This window comes from Benincasa hispida, unplaced genomic scaffold (genome assembly GCF_009727055.1).
Source record: "Benincasa hispida cultivar B227 unplaced genomic scaffold, ASM972705v1 Contig118_3, whole genome shotgun sequence".
Classification (NCBI taxonomy): Eukaryota; Viridiplantae; Streptophyta; class Magnoliopsida; order Cucurbitales; family Cucurbitaceae; genus Benincasa; species Benincasa hispida.
This window is the reverse complement of record NW_024063739.1, coordinates 2,088-16,634: the sequence shown is the minus strand read 5'-3', so window position 1 is coordinate 16,634 and position 14,547 is coordinate 2,088. Positions and strand designations below refer to the sequence as shown.

The 14,547-nt window shown below is 37.2% G+C and overlaps 1 protein-coding gene across 1 annotated transcript; it reads right to left on the bottom strand.

Annotated features, from left to right (window-relative positions):
* Positions 1-789: 789 nt before the first annotated feature.
* LOC120068840 lies at positions 790-1,194 on the bottom strand. The gene has a single exon (XM_039020474.1). The coding sequence runs from the start codon at positions 1,192-1,194 to the stop codon at positions 790-792; it is 405 nt and encodes a 134-aa protein (XP_038876402.1).
* Between the last annotated feature and the right edge of the window lie 13,353 nt (positions 1,195-14,547).

The window sequence follows — 14,547 nt, the reverse complement described above, 5'->3', positions numbered from 1 at the left end:
ATTTATATGTTGAAATCAAGGATTTACCAATATTTGAACGTATCCTACACTTTAATGTGAGATCATACATTTTTTGTGCAATGCTAACAGTTAACTGTTTCATTTGTCATTATGATTCACTTGGCATTGATCTAGCAATATATGCATGACTTCTCATTTGTATTTGTAGACTTTTGTTCTATCGTACAACCATGAATCATCTGCATGGTATGTGCTCCGGAAGTAAAACTTTGTTCTCAAAAACTTTTGTTGAAAATTTCCCACTTTTTCTTCTCTAAAAAAAAAATAAAAAAAATTAACTTCTCTAAAAAAGAAATTCCCACCCTTTTTCTTTTTATTATCATTATCTTTTTAAAATCATTTCTTTCTTGCAAACATTATTGCCGGGATGGTAAATATTTTTTATTTTCTTTTTCTTCATTTGATTATTTTTTAGTAGAGTTGATTGGATGTGCTTTAGATTCTTCGCAATATTGTGAAGGTTTTTTTTATTTTTTTGGTGGGGGGAAAGGGGGGCATTTTGTCATGTACGCTTTATAAGTAGGATCAAAGCTAGAAATTTCGAGGGAGCAAAAAATTTTACAAACTCGATTTCACACATGGGGGAGAGGAGGGATGAAGAAGAAAAGTATAGGGGAATTTTGATGATAGCTTTAGATCAGCCTCCTACTTCTATAACAGAATAATAAATATGTAAAGTCAGGAAAGAGTGAAGAAACTTAATTGAGAATGAGAAGTGGCCAAGTGTTTGTGTAATCTGATGAGCATATTGGCTGTGTATGTCAAGCACTAGGTTGTGCAGACAGCTCGGTTTGCGTTGGCTTGACGGGTATGTAGTACGTAGTACACTCCCATTGCCAAAAACACAGCAAATGTGATACCAAACACAATTCCCAGAATTCCCCCAGCCCCGACACGGTGGTTACCTTTCTGGATCGTCGTGGAGTATTTGCTTTCTTGTGCAGGAGTAGATTGCACTTGTGCTGCAAGGGGAAGGGGGGAGCATTTTGATTCACCACATAGGTCTTTGCCATTAGGATTCTGGGTGCTTGGATGGAAGAAATCATATGCCATTGGGGAGAAGGCCACCGGGCTCTCATATACTAAGCCATGAGGAGCTCTGCCCTGAGCTCGGGCTATGGAAAGAAATGTGAAGGAAGTGAGACAGAACAGGAAAGTAAGCATTCGAGTCATGTTTGTCGATTTGCCTCAACTGAGTGCCTTGAAGTAAAAGCAGAAGCAGCAGAGGTAAGTTGTGATTATAGTTCCTTTTGTGATGCTTTTGGAGTACATATATAGTGTCTTGAGAAATGGTTGTTGCTTGGACTTGAATTTTGTTGATGAAGTAAAAACAAAAGAGGTTGTAAAAAGGAAGGGACACAATCATGAGAATGACATTTCTCTCCCATCCATTCAAGTCAATTTACCAATCTGCCCTCTCTAAGGTCAGAATAAAATGACATGCTTGGTGGAGAAGCTACGTTTCTCATCCTTAGAAAAGTCCAAAATTCTAGGACACTATCCTTCTCTCTCTTAACTCATACGATTATGTCCTACACTTGAGTACTGGCCTATAGAATTATATTGCGTCTATCCCAATAGAACACACCTTATGAATAAGATAATGTGTTATTCCATCATATGTATATATATATATATATATATATATATTGTTTTCATTACACGCTAATCAATCTCATTAATTCAATTTCTTCTCTGTTTCACAAGCTTTTCTATCAATCAAAGTGAAGTTAAAGCTACTCATCATTGACTCACATGCACAACACCAAAGGGTGGTTTATATATACTTTTTCCCTCTAATTTTTATTAACCAAATGATAGGAAGGGTTGTAATAATGTGTTGCTTAGCTTTGAGGATCAGCAAAAGTTCGTTTTGCTGTAATATTTTTTTGTTTTTTTGTTTTTTTTGGTGATTCATTATTGGTGAGGGCCAAACGCATGCAATTCCTGAACTCAATATCCTTAACCTTTCTTATGCTTGAATGTTTGTGTTCCACTTTCATGCTTTTCTTATCATCTCATTTATTTCCTTTTCTATCTTCTCAGCATTATAATCTCTGTTTTTTCTCTCTCTGAAAGGTCTACCGAATTCAATTTTTGCACAAGATCCCTGTTTGAGTTTAGCATCTCATTTGGGGCTTTTCACAGGCACATCCTTTATTAAATGTCAAGTCGCTTCTTGTCAACACCATGTTCACAAGGCTTATCTTGGGACTGAATTCCCCCTTTTTTTTCCTTCTAAATGTCTTAGCTGCTTTCATTTGCATCCCCAGTATGTGTGAGGAAGTTGGGCTTTTGGAGCCCATGATTGATATCTGGGCCAAACCCACTTTTTGAATGTTACTGTTTCTGCATTTTTGGGTTTAGCTTCAGATTTGGTCTGCCTTCTTTGTGATGTGGAATTTGGAATTTCTCCTTCATGGAGAACTAGAATTGAAAAACGTTTTTTCTTTTTTTGATGTACGATTGAGAGTGGGGAGATTTCCCTCCTATGAAGTACAGATATTTTATGTGAGGCAAAGAATCCGTATCAGACACGTATTAGATATCGATACTTTCAGATACTTTCCAGATATGTATCTGACACGTATCTATTTCTATGCATATATATATATATTTTTTTATAAAAAAGATAAAAAACTTATCTAATCTTTCCCAATCTAAAACTAAGCAACCTATTTAAAAGGTTCACAACTCAAGTCCAAAACTAAAAGTAAAAAAATAAATAAAAGACCAAGCCCTAGAAGCATCTAATCTTCATTGAGTTTCCACAAAGTCTACCAAAATATAAACCATTAGGATATGTTCAACAATTCAATGAAGTTCTTTATTTATCTTCATATTTCTCTCTCCAATCATTTTTGTAATATGAGTGTTTAATTTATCTATATCCTATATTTTTTTTTAAGAAAAATATATTTTTTTCAACATATCAGTATCCTCGTTTTTTAGAAATATATATATTAAAAATATATATAAAAAATGACGTATTCTTAAACATATCTGTATCTTAATTTTTTAGAAATTGACGAATCGTCGCATCCTATCGTATCCGTATTGTGTAATCGTATCTGTGTCTGTGCTTCATAGTTTGCCTCATTAATTGCTAACACAGAAGTATGTAGGTTGAATTATATTCAATTTGGCGAAAAGTACTTGTAACCTAATGTGATTTTTATTTTATTTTATTTTATTTTTACTGTATTATGTTGTTTATTAGCCATTTTAACTGTTCTCGTTTACCTAGTTAACAACATTATTATGTAATTATATTTTTGTTTGTGATATTTTATTGTTTTTTCTGATTTTTCCTTAATTATCCCATAATTTCGGGAATTTGTCGTATGGGTATTTTTGTTTGCTCAATTACTTAAAACGACGTCACTCATGACTCACTGTTTAGTCAATATATCGAATAAAAGTCATTTAGTCATTTTTTAAAATGGCTATTTATATTTAGTCATTTGTCCTATTACCACTTTATTTTATTTTTCTAAGCCCATCTATGGTGGGACTTAGCCTTTTGGCTCCGTAATATTGAATTTTCATCCACACATTAATATTTTTATCGATATTTTTACATTTTCATAGATTTTAATTGGCGTAGAGTAAATCAACATTTTCATCTATATGTATATTTTAAAATGATCATGAAACAAAATAATCATCAAAATGCCGTAAATATTATATAGATTATAAACATACTAATTTATTTAAAAGTGGTCGATGTTTATATATTAATTTAGATATTTCTGACTTTTTTTTTAATAAATTTTTCAAAAAGTATTCACAGATAATAGATATTTTGCTGATATTTCATTGACATTTCTGTACATTTAGGTTCTCAAATTTTTTGTTTCGGTGGAGGTTGGGTAAAACATGGCAAAACATATGGAGTTCCATAGTATTTTGGGAACAGGTTGTACTTCTTAACCTTCCACTTCTTACGTCCTTTCTAGTGTCCTTTCACGGTTTTTTTTCATTTTCCATTGATCATTCTTTAACAACCTCCCTGTTGAATTTCTTTCAGCATAGCATTCTTATGCTGCGACCCGCATAGTTTTCCCTATTGTTTTGTCCATTCAATACACGTTAGTGTGTCTTCAAAATGTAGTGAGTCCAAGTTGGGAACGCCACATTATTATTCTTGTTTTTGAAGCGAAACTATATATGGTGATTTATGCTTGACCATCCATAGCATCATCGTTGAATGCCTCATCTTTCTCCACTTCCTTGACTCAATCTTCCGTCGGAGTCTTAACGATACCTACAACATCTACCTTCTTCATTTCCTCAACTTAATCTTCCATTGGGATAACTCATTTTGTTCAAGGTCGAGGTTCACTTGTCCCCATTTCGAGCCTCATCTATTGCTTTTGACTCTTTTGGACCACATTCATCAACTAACTCTCTTTGGGACCACTCTTATTGCTTGAACTACTTTTGTTTTTTAATTATTATTGAAACGACTTTCATGAGGTAAACATGAAAGAATATATGAGCATACAAAAAAACAAAGCTCACAAAACGGAGCCCAATTATAAGGAGAGGCTCCAACTATACAATATAGAACCTATAGAGTAACTACAAAAGGTTTTTGAAATCGAAGCCTAGAGGGAAACATGAAACTTAACCAGGGCTATACATCACTAGGAGCCTTTCCAACCCTTTTATACATCCAATTACACCACTCACTCCAAAGATCTTACATGATTTCACACGCCTCCCACAAGCCAAAGGAAACAACCCGACACAAAAAAAAAGGGTAGATGAAGAGGAACTCCCTCATCATATCACTAGTATCCATGTGACGAGCAAGCAAGAAATAAACGACTGAAAGAAATCACTCCAAATGGCTCTCATGAATTCACACCTCCAACGAATGTGATCCAATTTTTCCTCCTTTTGACTGAGAATACAACAAAACAAGCTGACTAATAAGGGCTTCTTCCTTGCAAGTCAATCCCCTCTTTCAGGCCATTTGTCACTCAAACCCCTTTCAAACATCCTAGCCACATGGGACCTGTTGGGTTTTATGTCCTAAAACTCGTAGTTTGTAAAATGATAAACATTTTCTATTGGCAATATACTTGTTATTGATCTCATAAATTGTATGAAAGTCTAAATCCAATAAACTAAGACCCATGACTATTGTATGAGTACTTGAACTTTATGTGGAGACATAAGAGTGGATCGGGTTCGAGTAAATAGTCAAAATGATCTATGGTACATGAATGAGGTTGGGTACCTTATTCTGGTAACACCATTGGATGCGGCCTACTCTGTAGTTGTTACAAAGAGTTGTAAAGTGCTACATACAATATGATCCTAATTCGTACATGTTATGACATGAGGAGTGGGGGCATCCTATGCAATGAGTTTGCATAAGATCAGAACCAAGAAATAAGTCACTCTTACTTTATAACGCTGTTTACTATTTAAGATTGACTATTTCACCTAGATGATCTAGGTAACTCGATCTTAATCCTGAGCTAACTATGAACTCCTGTTTATTCGAGATTTCCCTTAGATTTGCATAATTGAGGGTTGGCTTAATAGCGCTGGCTCAATAAGACTCCCATTTCAGGGGTAAGACCGGATAGATAGCTGGGGACATAGGGTGCAAGACGGAGTTCATGCCTACCCAATTTAGGGGTAGGAGAAAGGTTGTTCTCTCAAGTACTGAATCCAAGTCTTGAACAAGGGGCCCACCCTTCACTGGATTGAGAGAGTTCGGTTTGGTGATTGGATCACAAACCAATTGTTCATTAGAGGATCAGTAGGGACTTGAGGAATAAAGATGTAAGCTCGGGGTAAAATAGATATTTGACTCAACCGTTATTACGAACAACCTGTGAAGGGTTGACTTGCTGATTATGGTTAAATCACGTGGACATAACATATCTACAGTGAGCGGAGTGCAAACTATGGGCTTTAAGTGGAGTGACCCATTAGTTAACGAATGAATGATAAATTTAGTCTATGAGTTTAGCCAATTAATCTCGGATCATTTGGAGCCCATGATCTGTAGGTCCCGAGGTCCCCCTACTGGCTCGTAACGGACTAGCTCTAGAATAGCGTGCATGATAAGTTAATTTGAAACGTTCAAATTATAATTAAGGGAATTAGTGATTATATGAGATATAAAATATGTTTAATTTTAGAATTAAACGGAATATGAGAATTTATATATTAAATATGATTTAAATATATATAGATGGATATGTGTTAAAATTAATTTAATATTTGATATTAAATTAATTAAGTTTTATTTAATAATGAATTTATGAAATTAATTAATTTTCATTTTTAAAATCAAATAGATTTTTTAAATCAAAATTTGATTTTTAGATAAAATTGAAAAAGGAAAAGAAAACAAAAACACAAAATGGAAAAATGAGTTTTTCCATTATCCATCTTTGAAGTAGCTCACATATGAAGCAACATATTTGCCTTTGTCTTCTCCAAGCATGAACTGCAACTCATGCAGCTCTTCTCTTTGCATGTTGATATGCAATATAATGAGAAGATTGGAGTGAAAATCGGACATGCAATCTACAGAATTTTGAGAGAAAATTCGGTTCGAAGAAAGGTTCTTCAACAAAGGTTACTGCAGTGAACTTTTCTCCTTCATCCCTTGATTTAAGCTTGTTTTGAGTTTCACAACTCAATCTAGAGCACCAAGAGAATAGTGTGGAAGATCTTGAGGTGGTCTACAACAAGATATGAAGAAAATTGCAGCTAGAGAAGAAGCTTTGAAGAAGTTCTACAAGAGGTATGCCTTGAAACCTATTTTTTTGCAGAAGCATGCTTTATATTATGCCAAAATCAGTGAATTTGAATGTTTAGATGATCCTAGTTCTTCCACTGCTGTTGATACATTCCTACAGGACCCACTTATTTACTCGGTTCCACAAATATATCCCAAGTAAAATTTTTTAGTAAAATTGTCAATACCCTCGATGCGACCATCAAGACTTTTATGCAGCTCAATGCATTTGCACTTCTTATGAACCTTTTTCTTCATCTTAGCCTCCTCTATTACATCATTTTCAATCTTCTCAACCTTCTCTGCCACAACTTTATCTTTATTGGAAGTTATCGCGCCAATCCCTAACACGTCACCTTCAATACCCTCCATCCGATCGTCGACTACCTTAGGTGGGGGTGATGAGTTTGCGGAGGGTGCACGGGGTGGCTCCATCAAGCGATCCATAAATTGAACCTCCTCCTTAGTGGCCACGAGTTGTAATGTGACATTAGCCCGGTAATTAATTCACCTCAGGCCTACTTCCCTTTAATGTCAAAACTAATGACATCAGGCCTACTTTAATTCACCTCCCTAAGAAGGAAATAATGGATTAATTGTCCATTAAATACTATGGATGTATCTAAAAGAGGGTCAAAACGTGTTTGCCTAAACATAACTAACTGGGATCAGGTCAGTTTCGCCTCAATGTTATTAATGTTCTTCCCTAGGTGAGAGCAACAGATGAGCGCAGCAGGAAAGTAGTCAGCTGGAAGAATTTTTGCAACCATCCCATCACACCTATATTATTATAAATTAAGGGAAAAAAAAAAGAGTTACATTAAGCACCAAAAAGTTTTGTAAAGTACTAAAACTTTGTGTTTTTGGGGAGGGGTTAGTTGGGATTAGGAGAAATTGAATAAGTGCATACAGGACTTGAACACAAATACATTTTCTATTGTAGCATCTGGGAAAGTTTGAGTTAATAAGGGTGCAAAGCACAGAGATAAAGATTCAGAATCTGGGGCGAAAAGAAAGTGGTAGTGTTGGACCCTGGTGATAACCTAAGATGTGATGGGGATGGTTGCACCAAAAGAAAATAAATGACCGGTTGATATATTTATATTGTAAAAAAATTTAGTTTGATATACTTCATATTAAAAGTTTATTATTATTTTCACATATGTGTCTTTTTAGTCTACTCAACAGGTGTTCTATGTATGTCTAATTCATTTGTTGTACAAATAAGTGTTAAAGTGTCCAAGTGTCCAACACGTGTCAAACACAAATACGCTAGCCAAACTAAAGTGCCCGTGTTTCTTAGGTGATAACAAATGTAACCAAAATCAGACGATAGTTTAATAAAGGAAAGATCACATTAACATGGGTGCTTTACAATTAAATTAGACTTCAAGTTCTTCATTAACCTTTGCAGCATATCAGATATACAAACATATATGCTGCTAGATTGAATCACACAATCATTAGATTGAGTTGGACAATAATAATCAAGAAAAATTCTCAAATTCAAGAACAGAAGCATCATTTGGAGTTAATAGAAACAACCTTTAGAGTCTGTGAATCCTTGATGAAGCTGCTGTCCAATATCAGAATCAACACAGAGTTTCATAAAGGGTTTCTGTTTTAGACTGAAACGGATGTTCTTATTCATCAACATTTGGAGTTCCGTAAAGGGTTTGATCTGTTTTAAGCTGAAATGGATGTTCTGAATTTGATTCATCAACAACTATGGGATTGGCCTTACATGACACACAGACCCAACTTTCTGGGATGTTCCCTACACGATAGACACTCCTACAGTAACTGCTACAGACAGAGACACACAAAAAGAAACCATCATGGAAAATGACAAAACTAAGGAAGATAAATTAAAAGTTTGATAAATGCTAATTTGACCTCGTACTTTCGATTTTGGTTTTCGTACTTTCAACTTTAGTTCATTTTGATTTATATACTTCTAAAAGTTGATCATTTTGGTAGGATAGTCCTACCAAAACGGTCATTACTTTTTACAAGAGAGATCAAAATGAATCAAAAGTTAAGTACAATAACTAGCATCTGTTTGGTAACTAATTGATTTTTGAAAATTAAGTCTATAAACACCTATTCCACCTCGATTTTTCTTTGTTTTTAATATCTAATTTTTACCAACAATTTAAAAGACTAAATCAAGTTTTGAAAACTACGGCCCGTTTTAGTAACCATTTTTTTTTTTTTTTTTTCATGTTTAGTTTTTGAAAATTAAGCCTATAAACATCTCTTTCACCTCTAAATTTTTTGCTTTGGTATCTACTTTTTATTTATGTTTTCAAAAACTGATTAAAATTTTGAAAATAAAAATAAAAATAAAAATAGTTTTTCAAAAATTTGTTTTTGTTTTTGAAATTTGGCTAAGAACTCAATTCTTCTACTAAGACTGATACAAATTATGATAAGAAAATGAGAGAAAACAAGCTTACTCTTCAAAAACAAAAATAGATAGACGAAATGATTATCAAAAGGGATCTAAAAAAGTAGTTTTTAAAAAACTTGTTTTTGTTTTTGGATTTTGGCTAAGAATTCAACCGTTTCATCTAATGAAAACTATGATAAGAAATTGAGAAAAAAACAAGCATAATTTTTTAAATGTAAATGGTTACAAAACAGGATTAAAATGAACCTTTTGAAAGTATTGGGACCCAAAAGTACCAAAATAAGTCGCACTTTCCATTAGGCAAAAACACGAAAATGGACCCAGGGGTTAAGAACGATGAAAAAAAGTCGTGCGCCACAGTTTTGCAAATGGAGCTCATTTGGTATCCAAATGGTTATCGGGCCCAGCGGGGCTGCCTCGGGGTCTAATTTTTATGTGCGAACTTTCCTGCAGACGAAAATGCAAAAACGAACCCAAGGGTTAAGAACGATAAAAAGATGCGTGCGCCAGATGGTTTTGTGAACGGAGCTCATTTGGTGCCCCAACTGGCTATCGGGCCCAACGGGGCTGCCTTAGGGCCAAATTTTTGTGCACGAAATTTTTGGGGGGCGAAAATGCGAAAACGAACCCAGGGGTTAAGAACGATGAGAAAAAGTCATGCGCAAGACAGTTTTGCGAACAGAGCACATTTGGTGCCCCAAATGGCTATCGGGCCCGATGAGGCTTCCTCGGGGCTCGATTTTTGTGCGCGAACCTGTCTCTTATACACATCTAGATGTGTATAAGAGACAGCCGCATGCGTTAATGGCTCGAAGACAAAATGTACAACGCATCTACATCACATGCGCCAATTGATCAAGAACGAAGAAATGATCAACACAATGATGGCGCATGCGATGATCGATCATGAACTCTAGCGATCAACACATTTTAACCGCATGTGGTAATAAAACAACAACACTGCATGCGGCGATCAATCGAAGATGTGAAGAGCAGCGCATTCATGGGCGATTCTGACAAGTGTACAACTTTCTGTTGTACAATTTTGACAGATTGATCGTGGAGTAGAGAGGAATTTCCCATTACGCCATGGCAGGTGTTATCAGAATTACACAGTGAGACCACCAATTCAAAGAGCCAAGGTCTTGTCTATAAATAGCTTCCTTGAAATCATTGCAAAGAAGGCTGGTCTGAAGAGACTTTACAGAGAAAATCCGGGAGAACAACGAGACAAGGCTGAAAAGTGAGTCTTCGAGCAAGGAATTCTTCCGATTCCCGAAGCTGAAGCTCTGTGTAAAAGGTTGATAACTTATAGAAATACAAGTTATTTATACTGCCTTATCTAGATATTGGGGCTGAAAGAGAAGGAATATGCGTCGATTGTATGAAAATTAGCTCAAAAATACAATAATTATGAATTATTGCAATTACACCCACTAACATCATCAAGATGGTAGAAGAGGATATTTCTATTCTTTTTTGAAGAAAACAAGTCACTGCTTGCGATCAAGGCTCAACGAGAAATTGAATAACGCATCTTCGTCACATTGCGCCCGTCAAACCACAATGAAGAGATGATCAACGCAATGACTGTCGCATTAGATCAACGCAATGACGGCGCAATGCGACAATCGATCCCAAGCTGAATTTCAACCACATGCGGTAATAAAGACAACACCGCATGCGAGCACATAATTGAAAGATGTAGCTGAGCAACGCAAACGCGGAGGATTGCGACACGTGTACAACTAACCGTTGTGCAGATTTGACGGTCTGATTGCATAACAGAAGGAATATTTATTCCTCCATCTTCAGAATTTCCATAACAATAAGTGGGGTCCACAAGGCAAGAGTCAAAGCTCTTCACCTATAAATACCCACATAGAATTCAGAGAAGATATATGGGATATGAGGGTGAATTGATGCTAAATTATTGAGAGAGAGGCTGAGCTGATTACTGATCGGAAGAAATCTGGGAAGAAAAGAGACAAGGCCGAGAGGTGAGTCTTAGTGCTATTCTGCCAAATCCTCGCCATGAAGCTCCGTGCTTAGATGCCTGCTACCGGTTGAGCAAGCCTGAGAAGGAAGCTCATCCTTCCGCACGATGCATCCATGTCGACAAGAAAATCTCCATTCAGATCGGCACCAAGATGTTGACGTTTATTTGTATTAGTTTCTTACTCTATTCATCAAATGTATTTCATCTTCTTAATCTCTTCATTCACAAATCATGTATCAGATGCTAAATAGTATTATTGAATGTCTTGATCCTTTCCATTTCCACTTCTCTGTCTATTTCCGTTCCTCCATTAATCGTTTTCTCCATGAAGTTTTCTTAATCCCTTGGTAATTAATATGGATTAAATGAGTAACTTAATCTGTGCTAAAGAGATAAATGCGTTTAGCTAAGGCATGCTAGACGATATCTTCACCTGTGAGAGTAGAAGTGAAGATGCCATTTTGATCTGTCGAGAGAAGGTTAGAAGAATGTGTTGAAAAGCGAGTAGTACTTCCAGAGATGGAAGCAACCTTGCATTTATTACGTGTGTCCCTGTTTCACCATAGAGATGTGGGAACGCGGCCGATCACTGAGAGGTGTACGTCAAGGAAAAAGCAGAACAGTACTTATATCTTTAACACAATTAAGGAACTTGTGCTGTTTATATTAGTTATCTTTTCTATCTCTACTTTGCACATAAGACTTGCCACTACATTACACTATCTTTGTATAGTCTTCACAGTCAGCCTCAACCTCGGTATCTTGTATCATGAAACCTAGATCTTGTATCATCTTAGCTTAGGTTTACTTTGTTACAATTTATTTTATTATCGCATATTTACCGCTTTACTTTACTTTATCGCATGTTTATATTCTTATACACAACTCTTTTATAAATTGAAAAACCCTTGGTCACATGTATCACAAACATAACGCAATAACCTCAAACAGTCCCTGTGTTCGACCTCGGATCACACCGAGAAACTTGTGGTGGAATTATACTTGGTTCCAACACAAGGAAACTTGTGACAACACACAGCATACTACAAGACCATTCATCATTAACACATATCTAGAAGTAGTATCACATGGACTTGTATCTTGCGTGCATCATTGTTATCTTAAAAACTTTGCGTTACTAGTTTATGGTGCCGTTGCCGAGGATTGGTTAACGGTTTATTGTTTGAGTATGTTTGTGGTGTTTTGCAGGACAGATCTCGTTGTACTGGCTGTTCAACGCAGAGAGCAGCTTGATAATTTATAAGTACTGGTGCTGAACCAGAATTCGAAGCTACCCTGAGATCGAGCGTACCTTTCACGCACGGGCATGTCAGAATCGGATAAGGCGAAAGAAAGCAGCGAGCATGGTAGATAATAATGACAACGCGGTTCCCATAGTAAATCAAGGGGCTGTACGACCAATGCAGGATCCTGTTTTCCTGGCTGCTGATCGCAATATTCCCATGAGGAATTGTGCGGCACCCAACTTGTACGACTTTTTGCCTGGGATTTTGAGGCCTACTATTGAGGAGAACGCAAGGTTCGAAATAAAGCCGGTCATTCTATAAATGATCCAAAATGTAGGGTAATTTGGAGGCCTGCAAGGTGAAGACCTGCATTCCCATTTGACTAGCTTTGTCGAAATGTGCAGCAACTTCTCGTTACCTGGCGTAACCCTGGAGAGTATTAGACTGTATTTGTTCCCTTACACCTTGAGGGACGAAGCCAAGAGGTGGGCTCACTCACTGGAGCCGAACGAGATCACATTATGGGATCAATTGGTGGAGCGATTCATGAAGAAGTTCTTCCCATCGGCCGTCAACGCAAGGCGACGAAAGAACATGCTGAACTTCGAGAAAATGGAAAAAGAGACCCTGAGCACCACCTGGGTGCGATTTAGAAGATTGGTGAAAAACTGCCCGCATATCGGGATACCCGATTGCGTTTTGATGGAGACCTTTTATAACGGCCTGAATAGATCGACGCAGGCTATTGCTGACGCCTCTGCGGTAGGAGGTTTTATGGAAAAAACGTATACTGAGGCTAAAGTCATCCTTGACCGCATATCATGGAACATGGATGATTAGATTGATGATGGCTATGGAGACCGAGGCGCCGAAAGAAGAAAGAACGAAACTGCCATTGTCCCTACAAAGACAATGACCACATTGGCCGCCCAGATGGCTACGGTGACCTCCATCCTTCAATCGATGGCAATCAATCAAGGAGCCATCTCCCAACAATTAGCGTAACTTGCTGCGTCGGTTCAAGTGGCCGCAATAAGTTGTGTTAATTGTGGAGGGGCTCATGTAGCAGAAATGTGCCCATCGAATCTCCAGCAAGTATGCGCCATCCAAAACAACCCCTTCAGCAACACCTACAATCTTGGCTGGAGGAGCCATCCTAACTTCGGTTGGGGAGGTAATCCTAACCAAGGGGGGCCAATCAACCATCAAAGTGGCAGTCGAGGGAACCTTCCTTTTCACCATAACCAGGGGAAACCAAGGCAACTGCATAACCAGCAACCCTCATCTTCTAACACCTCTGAAAGTGATAAAAGATAGCGAGAGATTACTAGGCAATAAGCTATGTGATGAGTGCAAGAGCTACATGATGAACTAGACGATGGGCCAAGTGTTTATGCATTGCTGAGGCTTGCGATACACAAGGCTGATGGATTCACCCGGACAAGTGACTATACAAAGAAGAGTTTGAGCTTGAGTTAGTAGGAGGTGGACAAATAGAGTTTCATGCAAGGAAGATTTATGCATGAGGAAGACAACTCAAAATTCATGCAAGTAAGTGAGTGGCATGGACGAAGGTGAATTGCATGGAGAGTAGGTCGTGGCAAGGCATGGTACAAACACTCCAAAAGTTTCTAAAGTAGGAGGTATCTTGCATTGGAAGCCTTAAGAAATGAGAATGATCGGTTCCTAAAACCTATAAATACCACCACAAAGTGTCTTTTCAGTCCATAACACAAATCCTCTCCAAAGAACATTAGGAAGAGTGTTCGAGAGACGATTCGTAGGAAGCTGTGCGTTGATCAAGTGGTTCTAAGAGAAAGAGATGTTGTCGGACAGTGAGGTCCTGAAGTAGCATCAACTTGGGATGAAGAGTTCTCTCATACTACTCGTGCGTTTTGAGTGATTCCAAAGCCACTTGAAATCTCAAAGAGTCTAGTTATCAAGGCAGGGCTTCCGAAGAAGAAGCTCTAGAAATCAGGCTGGAGAGTAAGGAGAAGACGGAAGGCTCGAGCTCTCGAGTAAGCTTGGATAAGTCTTGATGATTTGAGGATTTTGGCCAAACCACGAGGTTCTCTGAGATGAGATTTTAAGATAAGCT

Coding starts and splice junctions, on each gene's coding strand:
- LOC120068840 (XM_039020474.1), bottom strand. CDS start 1,194: ATGACTCGAATGCTTACTTTCCTGTTCTGTCTCACTTCCTTCACATTT.